The sequence below is a fragment of the Podarcis filfolensis genome (genome assembly GCF_964270895.1).
Source record: "Podarcis filfolensis genome assembly, chromosome: W".
Classification (NCBI taxonomy): domain Eukaryota; kingdom Metazoa; phylum Chordata; class Lepidosauria; order Squamata; family Lacertidae; genus Podarcis; species Podarcis filfolensis.
In genome coordinates this window covers 8,449,090-8,475,045 of record NC_139619.1, presented here as the reverse complement: position 1 = coordinate 8,475,045, position 25,956 = coordinate 8,449,090, and the positions used below count along the sequence as shown (strand labels likewise).

Sequence of the window (25,956 nt, the reverse complement as noted above, 5' to 3'; positions counted from 1 at the left end):
GCCGATTCCTCTAGTAGCTTTTCAATAGTCTCTGTATTAGAATTCACCTTCTTTCAAAGTTCATTTATACTTGTAGTATTTAAATCAATTTTTGCTGAAATCTCAGCTACTTTCTTATTAGTTTCTGCAATTTGCTTGTTAGTTTCGGCAACTTGTTTACTTGTCTCTGCCCCTTGCTTCGTTAAATGTTCCAAAGATTCATTAATTTTCCCAAGTGCCTTAGCCAATGCGTCTTCCGATGACATAGTTCTTAATTTTGTTTGTGAGGCAGAAACTGCTCCTGTACCTCCAGATGTTGAGGCCCTTCTTTGTTGTGAAATATCAGTTTTGTATTGTCTACCGGATCTTAAACTTTTTTCCTGTAGCTCTACTTTCCCTTTGCCATCTGCCATAACACTCTCATGCCAAGCCAAGGTCAGTCACGCAGTTGTGAGATTGTTTATAATAGGAATTTTCCAGTGGCTCAGTAACTAGTAGTTCAGTTATTATTGTTACGGTCAAGTCTCCTCTAGGGGGAGAAATTCTAGCTTCACTTTCCAAGTTCTGAAACAAAGTATTCTTTAAAAATCCCCCATGTCTCCCAATTTTCTCCAAAGTTATTTAATTGCAACACAGTCCATATAAAGTCCAGTGACACTGTATATTTCAAAAAATTAATTCAGAAATTTGCTCCAAGGTTACTTCTTTACCTTGATGTGCAGACAACCTACAGCCAGCTTCCCTATCAAGGCAGTCCGTCCCCAGGGTGTTAAAACAGCAGTAAAATTCCAATTCCCTTCTTTTCATGCAGGCATATATAATACAATTCCTCCCCCCCCCCCGCTCCTGCCTACGGGAGGAGGGCTATTTTTTTTTTTAACGGTGGATTTGTTCTTATTCAAATGTAGATTCTTTAACAGTTACAGCTTGACAGTCTCTTTGTTTTAATCTGTCTACAGAACGGAAAGGCTGACTTCCTTTTTATACCTTTCCCGTCTCGGTGCCGAAATTCATCAAATTTAGCTTCAATTTAGTCCTTTAATCATTTATCCTACTCACGGGTAGTTGCTTTTCTTAAATCCAATTCTTCGGAAGAAATCAGCGCTCTCCGCTAATGGCGATGCGGCTTCACTCCACAGGCTGGGTAAACAACTCTCAGCACCGTGCCGCTCACCCGCTGCTGTTCAGAAGCCTTTAAAAAGGCTCTTCGCAGGTTTGGGGGGGCGCAAAAGGTGCCCGCCGAGTCTCCTTGTTCACAGGCTTCACCACCTGTGATTTTTAGGGGTCCCCGTTTCGCCGTAACGGCAGGACCCGAACCCGCAGAGCAGACTCCCTCTGGAGCTCAGAGGGGAGTCGGCCATTAAGCGCTTGCGCTGACCGGAAGTCTCGTATACTGTCCCAATTTCCCATCGTAAACCCCCGGAAATTCCTTGCATATGGCATCCACGTCCACTTGTAAGGTAGTGTGGTTCACCCCGGTGACGGCTAGCCCCAGTGGTCCAAACCATGCCAATCCCAGTAAGCTAATGTAGGGGCCCTTGACCACAAGCAAGTCCAGTTGCCGCGTCCGCCCTCGGTACTGCACCCTGAAGGTCCCCACCCCCATTGTGGGGACCTTACGTTTCTGGAAGTCCCGGAGGGTGAATGGGGCCGGCCTGAGTTTGGGACCCCCAGTAGGACACAGTTTCCTTAAGGTCCTTGCCGAGATTATGGATAGAGTTGAACCCGTGTCAAGCTCCATGCGGCATGGGGCCCCCTCTATCTGTACCTCTACATAAATTTTCTCTACGTTGGGGTGGGGCAACTGGTATACCTGGAAGTCCGTGAGCTCCATCGAGTTGCCTTGGTGCGTTGGGCCCCGGGACCTGGGGCTCTTGGATTGGTCATCTGATGCCTGGCGTCGGGTGGGCTGAGCCCGACACACCCGGGCGATGTGTCCCAATTTTCTGCACTGCCTGCACTCTGCGTTGCAGAAACGGCAGGTCCTCCTCTCGTGACTTTCTCCACAGCTTGCGCAGTTCCCTCCTTCTCGTCGAGGCAGCTGTGGTATGTGGGCTGCTTGAGTGCGCTGCTGTACTCGGTGCACCTCCTCCCTGTTGGATCCTGAGTCGTCGGTGAGGTCTTCGTGGTGGACCCTCGGTTGGGACGGCTGGCTCGGCCGTGCCTCTTGCATCGACCTCTTGGCAGCTTCCGTTGCCAGGGCCTCCTCCAGAGCGACCTGGAACGTTAGGTTCTTCTTAGCGTAGAGTCGTCGTTGCAGCTTCTCATCCTTCAGGCCACCGACGAGGCGGTCACGAAGCATGTTCTCCAGCTCTGAGAAGTTGCAGAACCAGGCAGCTTGGCGGAGAGAGGTCACAAACCCAGTTATGGTTTCCCCAGGGGCTTGCCGCTTTGCGTAGAAGGCATTTCGACGAGCCACCACTGAGGGCTGTGGCGAAAAGTGCCCCTTCAGCTGTTCCATTATTGTTTTGTATGGAACAGTAGCAACGTCTTCAGGTGCAAGGAGAGCCCGGGCGATTTCAAACGTCTCCTCTCCGCAGACGCTGAAGAATATTGCCCTCTTCTTGGCGTCTTCTTCATCGGTGACCCCTTTGGCTTCTAGGAGGAAGGTGAAACGGGAGGCGTACGGTTCCCAGTCTCCAGATGCTGGGTTGAACGACGAGAAGCTGCTGTCGGTTGCCATTCTGAGTTCCTTGTGTCCCGGAGCTGAAGCCTGGATACACGATGCGAGGCAGCGGTGCGGCAGGTGGCGGTACTGCGATGCTGTGTGTGGCAGTCAGCTCAGCGGGATCCCACCTTCGTCGCCAGTGAAATATACTCAGAGTCGCAAAGTGATTTCATGCTCTTTATTCAGCTCATAGTGGTGAGGAGGAATGAATGAAAGTCCCCTCAAGGTATCTGCTTTATATACATTATTTACACAATGGGCTGCACATGATTGGCTAATTCCGGAATTCTACTGTAAGCCAATCAGGTTGTGGATTCACTTCTATCTGGAGCATGATTGGGTGGTTCCTGCCAACCAATCAGACTGCTGCATTGATCTAGGACCAATCAGACTGCTGCATTCTGAATCCTATTGTTCTAGGACCAATCAGACTGCTGCCTTTTGGATCCTATTGTTCTAGGACCAATCAGACTGCTGCAGTTTGGATCCTATTCAACTCAGTACATAACATAAACATTGCAACACACCAATATATCACAATGTCTGAAATAAGATGGAGGTATGTAGAGTCATTGGCTGGCTTCACCGTTTCCCCCGCATTGTGATTTCTGCTGCCCCCTGCAGGAGGGCAGGGGAAAGCTGAACCGGCAGAGTCCACAGGGGCTGCAGGAATCTCGAGAAGCATTGTCTGGCTTCACAGTTTCCCCCCACATGGTGTTTTTTGCATAGTACACACACACATCATGATTCGCAATATATTGCCAGGTCAGAAATTATGAAACCAGTCTTACTATCTAGACTTCAAGCTGATTTGAAAATATATCTATATTGACATATTGCCCGGGCCTAGCCACAGCAAGCATCTCAAGTGGGAAAACAAAAAACAAATTGCTCGCACCCCAAATCCAAGCTCCCCCTCCCCCTATTAATATGCAGCTAGTAATCCTCCCACTCCGGATGTGCAGTTCACCCAAAAGCTTACTGAATATGCAGCTGTGGACATGAGGTTTCGCTAACATTTTATTTAAATTGCTGGAACCTGCCCTGGGACCTTAGGGTGAAGGGCAGGAAATAAGTAACAAAAACAGCAACAGAACATGGATGGGCCTTCATAGGTTGATGGGCTGCAACCCCAGCCAGCATGATGAGATGATGGGGTCACATGTTCACCACCCCTTGTCTAGAGCACGTTGCAGAGGCAGTGGTAGAAACTGAGCAACAGCTGGAGCCCCAGCCCACGACTTTGTCTGGGCAATGCAGCACACAGCAGCTGGTGAACCATGCCTCCTGCCTCCTTCCCATCTTCCTCTCCTGAAATGTTCAGAGTGGTTAGTTCTATCTCAAGCTACCACATTCAAGAGAAAGAGAAAGAGAGGAGGGGGGAGCAAGAGAGCTTTAGGAGCACAGCAATGGCAAGCAGCCCATCACTAAAAGGAGTTGGCAAGGATGGAGAATTTGATCCCCTCATCCCCAGGGCAGCTGTTGATTAGGACCCAGTTCATCCTCCCTACCCCCCCCCCCCCCGGCTGCCAATACTCCCCACCCCTGTCTTGAGAGAGAGAGGGGGGTGTGTGTACTGGTGTGGGGAATGACACATGCTGTATCAGAGTCTTAGTGCAAGAGTAGCTGGTGCATGCTAAAGAAGACAGGAGCCTTGCTGGGTTAGATCAGCATTTTGTTCCCACAATGGCCAACCACATGCCCTTGGGAGTCCATAGGGACACGGGGACAAGAGCACTCTGTCCATCATGTTCCCCAGAAACTGGTAATCAAAAGCATGTGGTTTGTGATAAGAGTGGCAAGAAATAGCCCTGCCCAGTAGCCACTGATAAACATATCCTCCATGATTCTAAATGTCTACAGCTGTCCAAATTGACAGTCACCACTGTCTCCTTGTGGCTAGGATAATACACCCAAGTCTATCTGATTTCGAGAGGAATGACATTTCCCTGAGCCACCCCAAAGCAGCCACTACCGCTTCCCAAATGCCAGTGCTCAGGTGGTAAGAGTAAGCCAGAGTGGCATAGTCTGTGCAGCAGTTGCTGAGCACAGAGACAAGGAGAAAACTGGCTCTTGGGGCCAGAGGGGGCTGGCGCCTGCATCATGAGACTGGGCTTTCTGCCTCCCGGGCTGCCAATCGCAAGCGGACCCAGAGTCGAGCAGCGCAAAATCAGTTACAAGCAGTGATGGCAAATTCTGGTTTCGTCTCCGTTCTCCTCTGCTGAGTTCTACAAGGGCCACATTGAGACTAGGGAAGAGACCAAAGCAGAGAGCTAGAGCTACCACCTGGACTGGATTTGAGTCAGAAGGCAGGCAGGTGCGGGTTGCCTGAGAGGAAAGTCAGGTTGGTGGGGTAGTGCCTGGTTTGCCCTAAGGGACCAGCTGCCACTGCATGGAGCAGCTGCTGATCGTTGACAAGGGCAACTCCATTTACGTGCCTTCGAGGCACATGCACACTGCCGCAAAGCTGGAAGGGGCACTTGAAGGGGCAAAAATGTCCCCCCTGAGGCATCTGATCAAGGCCTGTATTTTAAAATGAGCTTAAAGATTTGCAAATGTTTGAAAAGGACTTCCGGAGGCGGCGCCAACGGCAATGGCGGTCTCCTTCTGAGTAAGAGGGAGAAGCCCTGCAGAAAGTGGGTCTATCCGCCACGGCGAAGCGGAGACCCGATCGGAAATCGCAGGCAGAAGGAGCCTGCGAGCGTGGGACTCGGCGGGCACCATTTGCGCCCCCAGAACTAGCGAAGGAACCCCGCAAGGGGGTCCGGAGCGTAACGGGAGCGGCGCGGTGCTGCGAGTCAATTGCTTCTTCTGTGGGGTGAAGCCGCGTAGCTGTTGCCGGAGAGCGCTGACCTTTTTCCTGTGACAATTCGGCTGCTAAACTACTACCCGTGAGTAGGTGAAATTAAAAGATTGGATTTGAAGAAGAAAAAAGGCGTTAATTTGGCACTGAAGCGGGAAGGTGTAAACAGGAAGTCCGCCTTCCATTTCTGTAACAGATCAAAGCAAAGACGTTTCTATGCTAATACTTGGAGAGTGGAGCTTTTAAAGTCTTAAATCGAAACATCAAAGCGAAAGAACTCCCCCCCAGATTAGGAGAGGGGGGGGGAAGAGGGAAAGTGACTTTATTTCTTCTGGGAAAAATAGAGGTAAAACTCTCTTTTTTTTCTGTTGAAACCCCTGGGAACGGACTGCCAGGCTTATGAGAACTGCTACATTGGGACTCGCACTATTTATGGACATTGTAACTTTTTAATGATTAACTCTGCAAGGGAGATACATTTTGAGGGTCTTCTTTGGACTGGAAACTGTTGCATGTTTTTATTGAAGGGGACATGGAAAGTTAGAAAAGACTTTTCTATTGTGAACTTTATGGCTGTTACAGTGTCCCCCTAGAGGAACATTGAAGTTGTGCATTTAGTTGGGGGAATTTTCCACTGTGGACACTAGGGAATTTCCACGGTAAGATCTGACCTTGACTCAAGATAAAGGGGGATGACTGAACAAAGAGCAACAAGATCAGGCAAGGTCAGAGTGCAGCAGTCCAGTACTGTTTCCCAGCAACATAGAGCATCTGTACCCGGCCTTCCTGTGACACAGGAGGAAGATCTGGCAGAAGTTGAACCAAAAGGAATGGCCTCAGAAGGGGAATTTACTTCTGTATTAAATAAAATTTATGAGAAATTGGAAGGCCTAAGTAAACAAGTTACAGAACAATCAAATAAAACTGACGGGAACACTGCCAGCATTAATTCAAATACAAAATCTATTGAAAAACTGCTGGAAGAATCTGCGTCCACTCAAAAAATAGCTGAGGAAGCAAAAGAAAAAGTAGTGGCTGTGGAGGAAGAAATAAAACCTATGCGTAAACAGATTCGGGACCATCAGTCTTTATTGTCTATGATCGAATTGAAGGAGAAACAGACAAACCTGAGGATCAGGGCTGTGCCGGAACTTGAAAAAGATAACCTGAGCGACTATCTTACACAGGAATTTGGGAAATTTTGGAATTTGGAGCCGGAAAAAGACTTTAAGATAGTGAGCGCCTTCAGACTTGGAAGAGGAGGGAGAAAAAACAGGGTGAGAGACTGTTTGGTTACCCTCCGAACGAAAGAAGAGAGGGATAAAATATTGAGTGCACACTTTCAGAAGACCTTGGAGATTAACGATTCGAGAGTCGAGATTTTTAAGGATATACCAAAACATCTTTTGGACCTGAGAACCAACTACGGAGACTTGGTGGCCCTACTGAGAAGAAACAGCATTGTCTTTAGATGGGAATTCCCCCAGGGATTATCTTTTACCTTTAAAGGGAAAAAGTTCAAAATTAGATCAGTGGAAGATAAGGAAAAATTTCTGAGAGACTACGAAGAAGACTTACAAAAAGAAGCACTAGAAGAGTTAAGAGCCCTGAGACCAGGAGTTTTCGACACAGCATCACTACCTTTGAGATTGGACAAATCAAAAAAGGGGATACCACCGCCAGAACAAGAAGAGCTTTTGGGAGCAGTTGGAGGAAAATAGAATAAACACATCATGTCTCTGCAATTACTAAGCTGGAACATTCATGGTTTTAACTCCCCGGAGAAGAGGACGAAAGTATTCCATTTATTGAAAAAGGAACAATTGGACTTAATTTGTTTACAGGAAACCCATGTGATAAGGCTCCACAGGAAAGTTCTAATTAATAAAAGACTGGGTCAAGAATTTATCTCATCGGACAAAGTTAAAAAGAGAGGAGTCGTTATCTACGCTAAAGAGAGTCTATCACCGAAATTTGTTTTTAAAGATGAACAAGGAAGAATTGTTGCAATTGAGATTCAATCACAAGGAGAGAAATTTTTGATTGTAGGAGTTTATGCACCAAATGAGGGGAAGTCTGAATTCTTTAAGAAATTGCATGAGACATTGTTGGACTATATGGACTACAACATTATTATGATGGGAGATATGAATGGAGTGGTATCCACAAACATGGATAAGTCGCAGAGACAGGTGGTAACCAAAGATGGCAGACTACCAAAAACCTTTTTTGAACTGACTGACAATATGGACTTGATTGACATTTGGAGAACCAAGAACCCCCTTGGAAGAGAGGGAACATTCTTTTCTGAAGCCAATATGACGTGGACAAGAATTGACCAAATATGGATAACTAGAGGACTGGCACCTAAGACTCGAAAAGTGGAAATTTGCCCAAAAACTTGCTCCGACCATAATGCGGTGAAGATGGAGATGAAATTAACACCAATTGGTTCCTTCAGATGGAGGATGAATGACACCTTATTCAGAGATCAAGAGGTTACCAAGAAGGCCCAAAAAACCTTGAGAGACTATTTTGAGATAAATTTGAATACTACGGTTGAAAAAAGAACAATCTGGGACGCAAGCAAAGCGGTTATGAGAGGGTTTCTGATTCAACAGAATGCAATAAAGAAAAGAACTCAAAATGAGAAAAAAGATAAAATTTTGGGAAAAATAAAAGAGGGAGAGAAGAAACTAAGAGCGAAACCAAAATCGCAAGAGATTCTGAGAGAAATTAAGTTATATCAAGTACAATATATGAAAATGATAAATCAGGAAGTGGAATGGAAAATTAAGCAGATGAGACAAAAGACATTTGAATCGGCTAATAAATGTGGGAAACTGCTAGCTTGGCAGATGAAGAAAAGACAAAAATTAAATACCATTACAAATTTGGATGTAGATGGAAAGAACATACAGAATCCATTGGAAATTAGAAAGTGTTTACAGAGATATTTTAAACAACTATATACACAAGGGCCACAGAAAGAGACTGATTTAGACCAATTTTTAAGAACAAATGGACTACAAAAAATCTCTCAAGAAAATAAGATAATGTTGAGTCACAAAATTACAGAACATCAGGTGGAAGGTGCCATTCAGAATATGCAGTTGGGTAAATCTCCAGGGCCAGATGGTTTAACCTCCAAATACTATAGATCTTTGAAAGATTGGTTAATTCGGCCACTAAAGGAGGTTTGCAATGAAATTTTAGAGGGGAAAAAGGCACCAGAGTCGTGGCAGGAAGCCTACATTACACTTATACCGAAAACTGAGTCTGAAAAGACGCAACTTAAGAATTACCGCCCCATATCCCTGCTCAATGTGGATTACAAAATATTTGCTGACATTTTGGCTAACAGGTTAAAGAAAGTATTAGTGGAAGAGATTCATAAGGACCAAGCTGGCTTTCTTCCAGGTAGAGACTTGTCTGACAACACGAGGAATATAATTAATATTTTGGAGAAGTTGCAAGTGAACATAAATACCAAAGCAGTTTTAATTTTTATAGATGCGGAGAAAGCCTTTGATAATATTTCTTGGAGTTTTATGAAGAAAAATCTTCAGGGGATGGGGGTTGGCCAAGGGTTTGAAAATGGTATAAGTGCAATTTATTCAGAACAAAAGGCTAAACTAATTGTTAACAACGTGGTGACAGAGGAATTTAAGATAGAGAAAGGTACACGACAAGGTTGCCCAATCTCCCCACTGCTTTTTATCTCAGTCCTGGAGGTTTTATTAAATATGATTAGAAGGGACCGTCTGATTAAAGGTATTCAGGTCGGAGCTAAACAATACAAATTGAAGGCTTTTGCAGATGACCTAGTGTTAACATTACAGGAGCCAGAATCTAGTACGAAAAGAGTATTAGAGCTGATTCAAGAATTTGGTCAGGTGGCAGGATTTAAGTTGAACAAGTCAAAAACTAAAGTTCTTGAGAAAAATTTAACACCGATTGAGAAAGAGAGGTTTCAGAAGGAGACAGGTTTAACATTAGTGAAGAAAGTTAAATACTTGGGGGTTAATATGACTGCCAAGAACTTAAACTTATTTAAAGATAATTATGAGAAATGTTGGACAGAAGTGAAAAAAGACTTAGAAATATGGTCAAATTTGAAGCTTTCCTTGTTGGGCCGAATTGCAGCTATAAAGATGAATGTATTGCCAAAAATGTTATTTTTGTTTCAATCTTTGCAAATTTTGGACAAGATGGACTGTTTCAAGAAGTGGCAGAGAGACATTTCTAGATTTGTCTGGCAGGGCAAGAAGCCCAGAATAAAATTTAAAATATTAACTGATACAAAGGAAAGAGGCGGATTTGCCCTGCCAGATCTTAAACTTTACTATGAATCGGCAGCATTCTGCTGGTTGAAAGATTGGCTGCTTCTTGAGAACACAGACATTTTGGATTTAGAAGGTTTCAATAATGTTTTTGGGTGGCATGCATATTTGTGGTACAACAAGGTTAAAGCACATAAAGCATTTAAAAACCATATTGTCAGGAAAGCATTGTTTAATGTTTGGATAAGATATAAAGACTTATTGGAGAATAAAACCCCAAGGTGGTTGTCACCAATGGAAGCAAAGGCTCAGAAAAAGCTCAATATGGAGGCCAAATGGCCGAAATATTGGGAAATTCTGGAACAAGAGGGAGATAGATTAAAACTGCAGAGTTTTGAGAAATTAAAAGATAAAGTGCGAGACTGGCTTCACTATTATCAAATAAGGGAGGCTTACAATTTGGACAAAAAAATTGGCTTCCAGGTGGAAAAATCAAAATTGGAAACTGAACTGTTAGATCCCAAAACTAAGACACTTTCAAGAATGTATAACTTGCTGTTAAAATGGAACACGCAGGATGAAACGGTTAAATCTGCAATGATTAAATGGGCACAAGATATCGGTCATAACATTATGTTTGCTGACTGGGAACAGTTGTGGACCACAGGTATGAAATTTACGGCATGTAATGCCCTAAGAGAGAATATTATGAAAATGATATACAGGTGGTACATGACACCAGTCAAGCTTGCAAAAAATCTATCATTTGCCCGATAATAAATGTTGGAAATGTAAAGAAAATGAAGGTACCTTCTTTCACCTTTGGTGGACGTGCCCAAGGATTAAGGCTTTCTGGGAGATGATATATAATGAAATGAAAAAGGTATTTAAATATACCTTCCTGAAGAAACCAGAGGCCTTTCTCCTGGGCATAGTCGGCCAATTGGTGCCAAAGAAGGATAGAACTTTCTTTATGTATGCAACAACAGCAGCAAGAATACTTATTGCAAAGTATTGGAAGACACAAGACCTACCCACCCTGGAAGAGTGGCAGATGAAGATGATGGACTATATGGAATTGGCGGAAATGACTGGCAGAATCCGAGACCTGGGAGAAGAGGTGGTGGAGGAAGACTGGAAGAAATTTAAAGACTATCTTCAGAAATATTGTAAAATTAATGAATGTTAAAATTATGTTTGGATTGGTAATAAGTGGTAATTAGCAACAAAAGTTAATAAGAATATGCAAAAATGAATTGATAAATGGATGAAAATATAGAGGTATAATATGTTATGATATAGAGTTAAGATAAATGAAAGAGGATAAGGATGTGCTGAATTGATTATGTAAATGGGAATACAAAAAGGGGAGGTGTGAGGAGGTCAAGGAAACAAGCAAATGAGCTTAAAGATATCAAAAAATGGATTTGCTTTTTAATTTTCCCTTATCTATTTGCTTTTTGTATTTTGTATTTTCTTTTTTTTCTTTCTATGTACCTTTGTATTTTTTGTATTTTTCCTTTTCTTTGTTTTCTTGTTATTCTGTAAATCTCTGTTTTTTGTAAAACCCTAATAAATATATTTTAAAAAATAAATAAATAAAGATTTGCAAATGTTTTATCCCAGGCAGAAAAGCAGCTGGCTAAGTACTTTGGCAGATGTTTATCTTCCTAAACAGCCCCCCCCCCCCCCGATTTATAGCAGTAGCCAAAATTCTCAAAGTTGTAAAAGGGAATTACAGGCTGGGAGCAAAGGTTATACTGACCCTACATATTACAGGATACAATCAAGCTGCAAAAACACTAATTAAGAGTTTGTAAATAGTAAGATTTATTGTTTAACAGAAAATAATACCATGTGATTCCCATTAGAGACTAGCCACATTTTCCTAAGGTTAAAGGGCAAGAGCTAATGGGAAAAGCAGCTGGCCGGGAAAGGGGGGTGTAAACTGAAGAGGTTTCTTTTGAAGCTATTTTTACTGAGTTCCTTTTTTACTTTGCAAAGACCTTTTCTTCTAAAAAGCTGTCTATGTTAATGTATGAGATTTGTTGGCTTAAATGTAAATATGCAAAGGATTTAGAAAGTAAGAAATGTTAGATTCTTATGTTAGATTCTTATTTCATTGATGGTGTGTGAGAATGTGAACCCAAGATCTCTGTTTAGACAAAAATTTAATACCATGAGCCCTCTGTTTTAGCCATCTATTTTGGAATGGAGGGGAAAGGGGCAAAAGGTGATCTGGTAATTAAGGTGCCTTGTCGAGGCAAATGTAAGATATATGGCTACTTGTCTGCCATTTATGGATAGAAGGAAATATAGCTGTTTGTCTCCCATAAAAGGTAATAGGAAATGGGTGTATCTTTTATGATTGGTTCTAGCAAACAGCCAATAGGAATTTCAACCAGGCTGATTGGACAGAGGCAGCCAAAGGAGGAGCAAGGGGGCTGGGCTGAGGAAATATAAGTGCTGACCATCAGGGCTGGAGTGGGCAGAGCTTTGGTAACCATATACCACTGTGCCTATCATTTATTTGTCTGACAAATAAATTATTATTTTAATTTCTCTATTGCTGCATTGAATATTTCATTCCAGCTAAGCGTTAACCACAAGCAGGGTGCTACACCCCCAAGAGCACAAAAGCAGCAAAGTGGCATGGAAACAGCATCTCGACTCCCTCCCAGGAGCTTTGGCACCGACCTCTCAGGCCTGTGTAGATTTGGAGCAAGGAGTTTTGCAGGGAGGCTGCTGGTTTTCAAAAGGCCTTTCAAAAGGGTTTCCAGAAGTTTAGAGGGTGTTTGCAGGCTTTTCCAATGCTGTCCCCAATATACGCAATTTCATTTAAACGCACGGTACCTCGGAACGCAACCCCCGTGTAAACGGGGCGTTGCCTGTACCTGATTTGAGCCCGCTACAAGAACATCTAGAGGATAGCAAACCAACTGTTACCTTTTCTAGGAAGCTGTCTTCTCCTTGAGATCAGAGGAGGAAGGCAAGAGCAAAAGACAACCAAGGGTGTTAATGGCACAGGCCCTGAGAAGAGAAAGAAACAGCCCGTTGGCTGAACAGTATCTGGGCAGATGGCAGGGAAATGCACACGGTTCAGTGGCCCTGCGAAAGGGCAGGTGGGAGGACCAGAACCTGGGATGACTCAGTCAAGGCAAACAAAGGGCATGAACAGCACACAGGAAGCGGATGCACAGCTACAGAAGCTGAAGCTGAATGCAGTGGAGGACCCCCAGCCCCCACATTTCTGAGTGGAAGAGCAGCTGTTTTTCAAGCAGGCAAGCAGAGTGGGAAGGGTAGACATCCAGCACAAGGCTTCCAAGGAGGTCCCGAAGCAGCTTGGTAGGTAGCTCCCACTGATGGTGAGGAAATAGTCCTTGCCACGGTCAAGGTGAAGGACAAAGATAGCCTCAATCTTCTCTTCCTTGCTGACGTACACATCCAGGGAAATGTCCACCGTCTCACCTAAAACGGGAGGAGGTCAGGTAGATACACTCTTTGGCACAGCCATGTTGGCTTGTCTGTAAATTAAAAGTTAAGACGGTGAATAATTGAACAGAAGAAGGACACAATAGGAGGCTGCTGGATCAGGCCAATGGCCCATCTAGTACAGCATCCTGTTCTCACAGGTGTATGGGGGAAACCTTAGCTTCAAGAATTAGGAACAGAAGCGACTCAGTTCCCACCCCCACCCCACTTTCCTCTCTAGTCCTCCAAAGCAGCAGCTGCACAGAAGATGGTGACAGGATACTGGGGGGTGAGAGAAAGTGATCCTAACAAAAGAATATAAAAAGGGAAAGCATTTATTTGTCTCCTAAAGGATTTTTGCGCCCCCAATGTAACTTTCTTTTTTAGTTTACATTTCATTGAGTTTTTAAAAGTTTGGCTAGTTCTATATGATCCCCAAGATATTTTTGTGCCTCCACAACATAAAAATACGCATTGTTTTAAAAAAGTAATTTTTTGACGGACTGCTCTCACTGGTTCCCTGCGATGCCAAAAGGTGTTTTGGGACCCTCCAGCATTGTTTGGCTTCAATTCATTTGTGTGTGTGTCTTTGTTTAAAGCTGGTCACACACACTTTTACACTTTGGGCTCAGCTGCTTTGACGTATGGCCCTTGGAGGCTTGAGCATGGGGCAATGCAGCCCACAAATGTTAAGCCTCCCCTGCTCTACCAAACTCCCAAGGTTTGATGGAGGAGGGTTGGAAAGAGGAGGAGAAAAGGGGGGATGAAAAGGAAACCAAGGCCTTCCCTAGATGACCCTTGGGGTCCCTTTCCAACTCTACAGTTCTACGATTCCAGAGAGAGAAGCGCTGGGCTCCAAGTATCCCTCGCAGGGCTCAGCGCGAAGCCATGGCTTCCAATACTGGCTGTCACTGAGCTTGGGGATAAAGGAGAAGTGGAGGGTGACCTGCCCGTTGTTTGTGATCTGGAACTTCTCCTTCTGCAGCTGCCGGAACTTCACATTCTCAAACGGAAACTGCAGAGCAAAAGGGGGGGGGGGAGAGTGCTTGCCTTCAGCAGAGGCAAGGAAACGTGCTCCAGGGGGAAGTTTGTCCTTGGCCCCGGGCTCTCATTTAGGGGACTGCACATGCAACAGGTCCACGTGGGGCTCTCCAGATATTGCTGCACTTGCCACTGGCCATGTTGGCTGGGGATGATGGGAGTTGTAGTCCAGCATCTGGAGGGCACCACGCTGGCTACCCCTGGAGTCTTTGCCTGTGAGGAAGAGGAAGAGGCTGCCGCTCAGTGGAAGGGCATCTGCCTTGCATGCAAAGGTCCCAGGTTCTATCCCCAGCATCTCCAGGTAGGGCTGGGAGAGATCCCCTGGAAATCAAGACTGAGCTAGATGGGCCAAGGGCTTCTTTTCCCCCTGGTCTTTTTGCAGCAAACCCTCTTTAAGGGGTTGGAGAGGATCCTATTCGTCTTTACCTTCACCTATGGGTGGGGGGGGGCAGAGCACATTTGCTGGGGCTATGGACTAAAGGGGGGGGGTATGAGTTAAGAGCAGAAAGGCCTGATGCACCCCCCTGTTCCCAGCCCTGAAAGAGGCAAGTACTGTAACTCTGAGAGCTTCCCTAGCATGGCAGCGGCTGTGACTTCCAGAGCCAATGGGCTGAAGCCAAATGCTCCAAGCCAAGTACCACAGAAGCTCCATTGCATGAATGGAGCCAACGGTTAAGGTATACAGTTCAGCCCATGTGGTCTGCCATGCCTGCAGGAGCAGCGTGTACTCAGAAGAGTGGAGAATGGAAGCCTAGGGATTTAACAGAGCCAAAACCTGCCCACTCCTTGCACCGGAAGTCATTTGCCAAAGAGGAGCTCTGTGGAAAGGGGTCTGGTTGTTGGTCAGGGCCTGCCCAGATTCAAGGAGGTGCCACATAGCAGGCAACTAAAAACCCTGAATAGACGATAGCCCTGGCCAGGGCAGGTGTTACCCCTGTGAGGAAGAGGGAGCTGACGGGCTTGTGGTCGCTCCTTTTCAATTCCATGTGGCTTCGGTAGCTGAGCTGATTCACGCTGCCTCCTCTCCAGAGGATTGGCTCACACCATGCTGGCACACGGCACTTCCCACTGCAAGGAGACAGGAGAGACACCAGGACTGTTGGACTGGCTGAGGCAACACACAAGGCTCACACAGTCCAACTTTGGCTCCACACACGGCCTGTGATCTTGACCACGGTCAAGAGCTGGAGATGATGGGGCTTGGGAGTCCAACTTCTGAAGGGGCGGACCTTGCAGGTGTGCAGGCATTTTGCCTCATGGAGAGAGTTGTCAGGAAATCAAAAGCTGCCTTCTATCAGGTCAGAATGAATTTCTGACCTCCCCCAGTTTGGATTCCTACATTGCAGGGGGTTGGACTAGATGACCCTCGTGATCCCTTCCAACCCCACAATTCATTAATTAAGTCTACTCTGGCTGGCAGCAGCTCTCTGTGGCCCAATCCTTTTTCAGGTGGAGGTGCCTTTCAACTAGAGACTCTGCATACAAAGCATATGGCACACCACCAAATGATGATCCTTCCCCAAAGCAAGGGGCCCCGTTATTCTTGTTCAGACACTATTTTTTCAGTGATCCAACAGACCCTTTCTGGCACCTGAAATGCTGCCCAAAGGAGCCTGCCATTTTCCAGCTTCGTCACTACATGTTCCGCCTGTCCTTTTGATTTCCCCATTACCACAGCAAGAGCAATGAAACTAGCAGGCCTAGGTGGCTTCTGACAGTTGTCAAGAACCACAAGAATATGCCAAATCATGGCTGGTGAGGCTCAATGGCTACTAGCCATAATGGCCACAGAACATACTCCACCAAGAGAAGCAGTATGGCTTGGAGGAGGGGAGCATGCTGTTGCACCCAGGTCCTGTTTGTGGGCTCCCCAAGAGGCATCTCATTGGCCAATGTGAGAACAGGATGCTGGGCCAGATGGACCAATGGCCTGATCCAGCAGGGCTGCTCTCATGCTCTTATGCCCTGGCAGACTCTTCTTGAGAGAGCACCAAGTCTAATTCCCAGACTTCCTTGACACAAAGAGGATTCTCATTCAGCCTGCTGCACCTTTCAAGGAACTGCAACACCGCTTATACACGCCATGAAACAGAGGATGCTGGTTATCAGGACAAATGTGGGGAAAAGGAGCCAAAACATTTCCAGAGCAGGGATGGCTTGAGGAAGACAACATATCACAGCCTTGCATTTCACAACTCGCCTAGCAGCCTTTGGCAACCCGGAATTCCATGCAAGCAAAGTGAGCAGGTGAAGGAGAGCTGGATCTCTCTCTTCCTCCGTGGCTTGGTGTCCATTCTGGCTGTAGAGGAAAGGAAGTCCGTCCAGCCCTCAACTCTAGCCCTCCTCCAACAGCTTGCTTAGCAGAAAGCCATTTGTTACTAGCCTGCTCAGGAGGATGGAAAGGCAGGACCCTACTAGCATCTCAGCAAACTAGGAAAAACAAACAAGCCTTGCAGAAGAATGATTGAGAGGACTTACTTACAAAGGCTCAACTATCAAGCAGGATCTGTTTTAGAGTCGAATTTGTACGTCGGGATGAACTTGATCTCTCCCTCTGTGAAATCAGCAAAAGCTGTCTTTTGGGTACGCTGAATGTTTAGCTAAAGCCAAAAAGAAATCGCTTATCAGCAGAGAAGCAGAAGACCCCCTGTTGCCCGACAATGGAGTCTATTAACAGCCACTGTTGTGCTGGAAGACCAAGGTGAAGTACTAGTAGGTTAAAGTTAAAGGTAAAGGTAAAGGGACCCCTGACCATTAGGTCCAGGCGTTACCGACTCTGGGGTTGTGGCACCCATCTCGCTTTATTGGCCGAGGGAGCCGGCATACAGCTTCCGGGTCATGTGGCCAGCATGACTAAGCCGCTTCTGGTGAACCAGAGCAGCACACAGAAACGGCATTTACCTTCCTGCCGGAGCGGTACCTATTGATCTACTTGCACTTTGATGTGCTTTCGAACCGCTAGGTTGGCAGGAGCAGGGACCGAGCAACGGGAGCTCACTCCGTCGCGGGGATTCGAACCGCCAACCTTCTGATCGTCAAGCCTTAGGCTCTGTGGTTTAACCCACAGCGCCACCCGCGTCCCTACTAGTAGGTTAGCCAGGTGGAAAAAAAGCGGTATACCTGCTGAAATCCTATCTTATACACAATTCTTAAAGGTACAGGATGCTTGTGCATTTTTGCCCTATGTCATGTTAAATTACTTTGCTGCATCACACGACAGGAAAATCCTCTAACTCAGGAGTAGCAGACACGTGGCCCTCACAATGCTGCAGAACTACAATTCCCATCATCCCTGATTACTGGCCATGATGGCTGGAGCCAACAGGAACTGCAGCTCAGTAACATCTGGCAGACCACAGGTTAGCCATACCTACAATATGCAATGTTATATGTACCAATAATCCATACAAACTGTTAACAACCACCAGAATACACCCCAACACTAGGAGCAACTGCAAAACCATCCTTTTGCATCGTTTAAAGCCCTAAATGGCCTCAGCCCTGAAAGAGTGTCTCCATCCCCATTGTTCAGCCCAGGCATCAGGGTCCAGCACCGAGGGCCTTCTGGCGGTTTCCTCACTGTGAGAAGCGAAGTTACAGGGAACCAGGCAGAGGGCCTTCTGAGTAGTGGCACCTGCCCTGTGGGAAACCCTCTAGTCAGATGTCAAGGAGATAAGTAACTATACAGCCTTTAGGGAAGTTTTTAATGTTTTATGATGGTTTTGCATATGTTGGAAGTCTGAGGCTGCCCCCCCTTGCCTTCCTTGCAGCATCCTTCTCAAAGAGCTAAGGCATGACTACGCTCACAGAGTTTAAATCCACCATAAGGTGCAGCAATCAGGCCTCTGTTTCACCACAAAATACCAATGATCCTTATGCCAAGTGGGAGAAAGGTCGTCAACATGATGAACACACAAACCTTGGAGAGAAAAATGTAAAACAAAAAGCACCAGCAATTTAATTGGACTTAATGGAAGTCTCTGCTGATAAGAACATGTGAGCAACACAGATTTTCCAGACAGATGCAAAACCTAGAGCAGGAAACCTTAGACCTTTAGATATTGCTGGACAGCAGCTATGCTGGGGCTGATGGGAGTCCAACAACATCTGGAGCGTGTGCTGAGCTAGGAAAGCCCTCTAACTGGGAAATTGCAGAGCAGTCCTACTTATTCCAAGGCAACCCTCCAACTTAATTGGGACTTGCTTCTAATTCAGGTTGCACAAACCTGCAACCTTAAAAAGCATTTGTAGAAGTCGCAGTCATCCTATGTTATAGCTACACTTTGCTCCTAACTGCCTGAAAGTGGTTTCTCTAGCCTAGGCTGGGGTATCCCATACAAAGGAAATAAACAGGGCAAAATCCTAAACCACCACATATAACACAAAGATGTCTCTCACCTGGTCGTAGATCAGAAGTCTCTGAAGCTGATTTTTAGTGATCAGATGACAATGCTGGAAAAAAGCAAAGCAACCACAGCTACAGGCTAGCTCACGGGGTTGGGGGGCGGGGGGCAGCCTGCTGCCACTTCGTGCAATATGTAGTAAGACTGATAACTAGGATTGGGCAGTATGATCATATTAGGCTAGTGCTCTGTGAACTAGACTGGCTCTTGAACTGCTTCCAGGCCCAATTCAGAGCATCCCATTTGGCCTTTCAAGTGTTTCAAGGTTTGGGAAAAGGGTACCAGAAGAAGGCCCACTTATGTTTGCACTGCCTCTCCACTGACTAGAATCTTTAGCAGGGGCAGCCCTTTCCCAGGGAACTCCTGCTCTTTCAAGCATGGCAGGGCCTTTTCAGTCATGGCACCCTACCTTTCAGAATAATCTCCCAAAGAGGTTCACCTGGCCCCTGCTTTGATGTCCTTTCAGCAAAGACTTTTAGAATTTCCCCTGGTTCTTGAATTCATGGGCAGGGCTCTTGTGGCCCTCCAAACCCTGCTGTAGTACACAGGAACATAGGAAGCTACCTTATATTGAGGCAGACCATTGACCCATCAAGCTCAGGACTGACTACATGGACTGGCAGCAGCTTTCAGGCAGAGATCATGCCCAGCCCTATCTGCACACAGTGGTGACTGAGCCGGGAACCTTCTCCATGCAAAATGGCCGCTCTGCTTTTGCGTTACTGCCCTTAACAAACTGCAACTCCCACCCCGATCACTGGAGAAGTTGCCCACATTTGCTATAATCTAATCTAATACATCTCTGCCACTCGGTTTATCTTGCTCTCTACTGGCTGCTCTAGTAGAAACCTTAGTGGTGCAGCTGCAGCAGCAGGGATCGCCGACACTGCACCCTCCTGGTGTTGCTGAAGTGGAACTCTCATGAGCCCCAGTCAGCAAGGCCAATTCTTAGCAATTATGGGAATTTTGGTCTATCAACATTTGGAGAGCACTATGCTGCCTGCCATAAAGAAGGCTGATCACCGAAGAATTGATGCTTTTGAATTCTGGTGCTGGAGGAGACTCTTGAGAGTCCCATGGACTGCAAGAAGATCAAACCTATCCATTCTGAAGGAAATCAGCCCTGAGTGCTCACTGGAAGGACAGATCGTGAAGCTGAGGCTCCAAGACTTTGGCCACCTCATGAGAAGACTCCCTGGAAAAGACTCTGATGTTGGGAAAGATGGAGGGCACAAGGAGAAGGGGACGACAGAGGATGAGATGGTGGGACAGTGTTCTTGAAGCTACCAGCATGAGTTTGACCAAACTGCGGGAGGCAGTGGAAGACAGGAGGGCCTGGCGTGCTCTGGTCCATGGGGTCATGAAGAGGCGGACACGACTAAACAACTACACAACAACAAATGCTGCCTACCCTGAGCTACACACAGGCAGGAAAGTTGCAGAAACGTGACTCAATTTGCTTCTCCAGATAGCGGAGACCAACAAGTTACATCAGCCAAGGCTCTCTCCCTCCAAGCCCTCGAAACGCACTCGTGTTTCATGATTGTCAGCTGCGGCAGACCCTGGTCAGGGGGCAGGAAGCTCATCTGGGCACAGATATCCTTGTAATCCTCGTTTCGGCGCCCAAAGTCTTCCACGTGGGCAGCAAGGTGGGAATTGATGATGCAGAAGCTGGTATTGTTGCAGACAAGCCTCACGGCCACACACCCCTTGTTATCCTGCAGGGGCGGAGCAAAGATGGCTGTTAGTGAGCAAGCAGGAAAGAGGGGGAAACTGGTTGGCAGAGATTAGAAAAACAGATAGACAGACAAAAAGATAGACGGGGGGAATTCCGCTGTCAGAGTCTACTCCCCATCTTCCCCATGATGCCTGTGCCCACTGTTTCCCTCATCACTTCCTTGATGCGGCTGAGCTGGTCCTTCCTGACAAAGATGAGCACCAGCTGCACCTAGAAGATGCAAGGTACTGGGATGTCTACCAGCTCTGTTCATTGCTTGCTGTCCTGGGCCGGCTGGATGCAGATAGGAGTGGCAGGTGGCACCAATTGGGGATCCCCCAAGGGAAGAAGGCTCAGAGCCAGGGAACTGGTGGGGGGTCGTCAGAGGGAGAAGAGGGAGCAGACTGTGAGCAAGAGGAGGTGTTGGAAACTGAAGAGGCAGGAGGGCAGGAAGATTCTGTGGCAAACAGCAGTCCAGAATCCGAGGCAGAAGTGGAGGCTGGAGGCGGGGGTCAAGAGGCAGAGATCAGGCAGGCTGCTGAAGAAGCCAGGGGGTCTCCCCATCCTGCTGCGATCAGCTCCCCTCCCTGCTGGTCTCCCAGAACACAGAGAAATTAAGAGGAGGGAGCAAAGACAGGCAAGGTGTCAAAGTCTCAGGTTGCTTGGGAAGGACCAGGGGGAGGAGGAGACTTCAGAGAGTGGTGGGAGGGTAGCAACCTTCAGCCTTCACAACTACCTCACTGGGGCAAGACCTGTTGGGAAAGGTTTCTGTGATCACGAGGCCTGCACGGTTTGGGTTTCTTTGAATAAAGAACGTTGGCTTCTTTTGAATAAAACACCACTGACACCAGGTGTTTTTTCTTGCTGACCTCCTCCTCCTCCTCCTCACTCCAGCTCCTGACAGCTGTCTGGCTGCTGAAGAAATGGGTGGGGTTGGACTTACTTTCTTGTACTTGGATTTGGAACGCAAAGCCTTTTCCACAGCTGTCAGCCACTCTTGCTCCTTTGTCGAGTCCAAGTAGAAGAAAGCCTCTGTGCTCAGGTCCAGCTCCTGGAACCGAATGCCCAAGTGCCAAAGAGAAGGATGTGGAACTGCAGGAATAGGACTCCAATCGGAACAGACGTGCTGGTTAAATATGCAAAGACAACCGGAGTGTGCAAGGGCAGGCAAGATCAGGACCAAGAACAAACAAATAATACCAGCCACTTCTTCCTCAGCTTAGCTATTCTGGGCCCCAAAGGAGCTTTGCTAATGAAAGAAAAAAAGCTTTTTCCTTGTATTTTTTAAGATGTGTCAGCCAGCCTGATATTTAAGCACTATCCCAGTAGCCACAGGCAACCAGAAATTCTTTGAAGGCAAGTGAGTTGGTTGATCTCTCCCTTCTTCCTTCACCTGGCAACCTGGTTTCCAGGCTGGCTTTCCGGGAGCAGAAAACCACCTCTCAGATCTGCTGTGCCAAGCTTGTTTGCTAGAAGATTACCCCGTAACACCCTTGTCCTCTTTGCAAACCTCCTAAATGGCTAGCCTTCTGTGTTTCCATGCTGGCCATGAAGGAATGGGCATTCCCCACTCTGAAAACAGCACAGAAATACAGCCTGTCTAGTAAAGGGGTAAAAAGAGCAAGCTAAACAGCCTCTGTAAAACAGTAGCATCTGAAGCTGCTAACCACATACTGATAAACATATCATAAAAGCAGGCATGAAAAACAAATGGTCACTGGGTACTACTAACAGTGGGACACGGGTGGCGCTGTGGGTTAAACCACAGAGCCTAGGACTTGCAGATCAGAAGGTTGGCAGTTCGAATCCCCGTGATGGGGTGAGCTCCCGTTGCTTGGTCCCTGCTCCTGCCAACCTAGCAGTTCGAAAGCACGTCCAAGTACAAGTAGATCAATAGGTGCCACTCTGGCGGGTAGGTAAACGTTGTTTCCGTGTGCTGCTCTGGTTCGCCAGAAGCGGCTTAGTCATGCTGGCCACATGACCCGGAAGCTGCACGCCGGCTCCCTGGCCAATAAAGCGAGATGAGCGCCGCAACCCCAGAATCGGCCATGACTGGACCTAATGGTCAGGGGTCCCTTAAAAAAAAAAAAAAAAAAAAAATATTTATTAGAAGTTTAAAAGTTACAGAAAAAAGAAGAAAAGAAAACAACAAAGAATTAACAAAACATACATTACAATACATAAAAAACAAAGGAAAAAAAACCATAAAAACCAATACAACAATAACAATAACAATAAAAACACATCCAATATTCCATATCTTTTTCTTTCATTTACTTGTTTCATCGACCTCCTCACACCTCCCTTTTTGTATTCTAGTTTAGTTATTTGTTTCAGCAAATTCTTTCCATCTTTCTCAATTTTTATTGGGTAATTTATCTTAACAGTTTAACCTATTAATTAACTCAGCAAATCCTTTCCATCTTTCACTATATTCTGTCGTTCAATTTACCTTAATTTATTTTAACCTTATCTTACCATAAAATACCTTAAAGCTTAAAACTTAATACTTATTTATACATAACTCCTTATATCATTTCTACTAAAGCCAAATAGTTTCATTCCAACATTTTTCCTAATACTCATTAATTTTACACTAATTCCCAAAATAAATTTTTGAAAACTTTCTTCCAATCTTCATCCAACGTCTCTTCTTCCTGGTCTCGGGTTAGGTCAGTCCTTACTGTCCATTCCATCTAGTCCATCAACCTGGTAATCTTATGTCCGAGGCTCTTAAGTCCTTTCCATGTCCCTTCTGCAGATCTTCTTCTTGTTTATACCTGCACTTTACCTTGTCTTTTGTTGGTCTCTTTCTTAGTTTCTTTCCTTTCTCATTGAGGAGTAGGTCTCGGAGAGACTCCAAGCCGAAAATATCTCCATCTCCCCTCAGCAGATCAGCCCATTCCCCACAGTCCCATTCCCCACAGTCAGCAGTGTAGTCCAGAAAGTATTTAAAAGCATGTTTCAAAGTCCCTCCAAAATTAAGAGCCCCCACAACTCCAGACCCCCCCTGGCCCACTCCAGATTCAATCTTCAAGAACAGTGGCTTATGCTCCTGCAGGGCCTCGGGTCTCTCCATTTGTGTTACTTGAGGTTCGACAGCAACCTCCTCCATTGTCTTCTGCATTTGCACTTGCCCTGTCAAAACAGGTTCCTGGGTTGGTTCCTGAATGGTTTCTATATAAGTATTCGCTGTTTGTCCAAAGTTTTTGACTGCAACAGTCATCAAATCCATCTTCTCATGCATCTGGTCCAACAAAGCACTTGTCTTGCAAAAAGCAAGCACCAAAACTTCTTCTAAACACATTTTTATTCAAGGTCCCATGATCTGGTCCCACGATCCTAATCTCCACAGCTGTGAAATCCCCAGATCAACTCCAGCAACAATTTAACAAGCTCCCTCTAGAGGAGACAATTTCTATTTGTATCCATCTTTTGAAAGCAGGTCCAACAAAAGAAAATTACTTTCATTTTTCAATTTTTTTGTTTCTTTAAGATGCAAAAGGCAACATTGGAAGCAATTTGTTTCTCTTCATTAGCTATCTGTCAAAAAACGTTCCATTCACAGTCAATGAACTTCCCAAAAAATTTCTGTCTCTGACACCCCGTTCCCAGGTTTGAGACGGTGGAAATTTATCTTTCTTAACTCTCTCTCCTGAAGTCTTGGACAATCAAAATCCCCCCTCTTTTCTCCTGCTTCCAAGAGGGGTTTTGGTGGTTAAAACCGAAGGAAATTTAGACCTTTATATACGACTTTCCAGGCTTTAGCTTGCACAATTTTTGCTTTAGTCTATTTACAAAAGCGGAAGGCGGACTTCCTGTTTAGAACCTTCCCGCTTCAGTGCCAAATTAAAATGTTTCTTAATCCAATTTTCCGTTCTACAAACGGGTACTTGTTTAGAGTCCAATTGTCCACAGGAAAAAGCGCTCTCCGGCAACGACTGTGCGGCTTCACTCCATAAATATAGCGGTCGATTCAAAACACCACGCAGCTCACCCCACGTCGCATCGGATCCCCGAAAAAGGGGTTTCCCTGCGAGTAGGAGAGGCGCTCCTGGTGTCAGCCGAATCCCACGTTCCCAGGCTTCCTCCACCTGGGATTTTTAAAGGGTCTCCGCCTTCGCTGCGGCGGCAAGACCCGATTTTCGCGGAGCGGGTTCCTCTCGGTCAGAGGAACTCCGCCATTGCTGATGGCGCTAACCCGGAAGTCCCCTGGTCAGGGGTCCCTTTACCTTGACCTTACTACTAACAGTACGAGGAAATAACCAAAGCAAAAACTCAAAAACCTTGTGTGAAGTAGTAAGCTTAGCATTATAAGGATGACCCACACCAAGTGTTGGGGGGGGGGTCACACCTCCCTGTCCTCCAGCACAGCTTTTAGGAGGAGTTCCAAAGGTTTTGCTTCGGTTTTGGATTAACTGCATCTTGTCACAATGTCTGAAGCTGCACAATCCGCTTCATTTGAACCATGGCTCATTGAAACAAGCCAACTTCCAATCGTGGGTTTACAAAGCTGGTAAAATGAACCACCATAGGATCTGGACACACCAAACTGTGGTTAATTTAAAATCCAAGTGGAAGCTTCCCAATAGGCTTGGGGTGGGGGAGAGGTGTGCAAATCTGGAGGAGAGGCTGCCGTCCTGCTCATAATATGAAGCCACGGTTCAGTATGTGGCACCAAGGGAAATTGCCCACCACAACTAATACTTTCCATTACCCACCCATGTGGCCTGAGTGAACAGGACAGACTTTGCCTGGCATCCAACAATACAGCTGTCATGTAGATGTCGCTTTCTCCAGCCCCAACTCTGATACAGGTTCCACTGGTCTTTGCATGGTGTTTGCACTTTTGCATGATCTGACCTGAAATTCTGGGTGTTGACATATTCCTTCTCTCTCTTGGCGAGGACGTGCTTGATGAGTCCCTCTCTCTGTCCGGACTGCGTATGTGTGGAAGGCACAAAGAGCTGGCGCATAGTGTGGGTCATTGGGGTTGCTTCTTGCTCATGCTGTCCTTGTCACGGATACGCCTCAGGGAGATGAGAACAGAACTCAACTAGTCCTTAAAAGCAAGGAGGCGGGAGGGCACAGTACACCTCTAAGGCAACTTACAGCCTGCTTGGTGGCAGCGGTGGGGGTGGAGGCTCCCGGCGGGCACTCATTTGCTGATTCTGCAGGTTTCTTTCCTTCTCCATGAAGTTATCCTCGAATCCCAGAATTCCCGAGAGAGGAAAAGACTTCTGAGGTTAGAGAGGCTTCAGAACCGTTTGGGGAAGTTTCGGGAAAGGAACTTAGAAAATACTTAACTGCAGGAAAATGTTCCTGCCTCCCCACAGCACCACATTTGTCGGACAATTGCCGCTCAGCTTATCCACGTTTAGGAAGGATTGTGGAGGCAACAGGTCCTCCCCTCAAGGCCTTTTCCTCTAAAGGAGGTAGACTGGTCTTCTCCAATCTTCTGGCCACTGCTGAGTTTTCCAAACTTGCTGGCATATTGCGTGTAGCACCTTAACAGCATCATCTTTAACAAAATTTAATAGTTCAGCTGGAATATCATCACTTCCACTGGCCTTGTTATTAGCAGTGCTTTC

The 25,956-nt window shown here is 46.1% G+C and overlaps 1 protein-coding gene across 1 annotated transcript in view; it reads right to left on the bottom strand.

The window, feature by feature from the left end:
- Nucleotides 1-25,709, bottom strand: part of LOC310753758 (inositol polyphosphate 5-phosphatase OCRL-like) — a gene marked incomplete at both ends in the record, with an annotated part of 91,039 nt that extends 65,330 nt beyond the window's left edge. Inside the window, 11 exon segments of the mRNA XM_083595102.1 lie at nt 14,049-14,297; nt 15,178-15,313; nt 16,742-16,845; nt 18,644-18,697; nt 20,139-20,389; nt 20,497-20,596; nt 21,309-21,457; nt 25,173-25,355; nt 25,358-25,395; nt 25,478-25,605; nt 25,692-25,709. Coding sequence (XP_083451228.1) covers nt 14,049-14,297; nt 15,178-15,313; nt 16,742-16,845; nt 18,644-18,697; nt 20,139-20,389; nt 20,497-20,596; nt 21,309-21,457; nt 25,173-25,355; nt 25,358-25,395; nt 25,478-25,605; nt 25,692-25,709 — 1,410 coding nt within the window.
- Nucleotides 25,710-25,956: the final 247 nt, after the last annotated feature.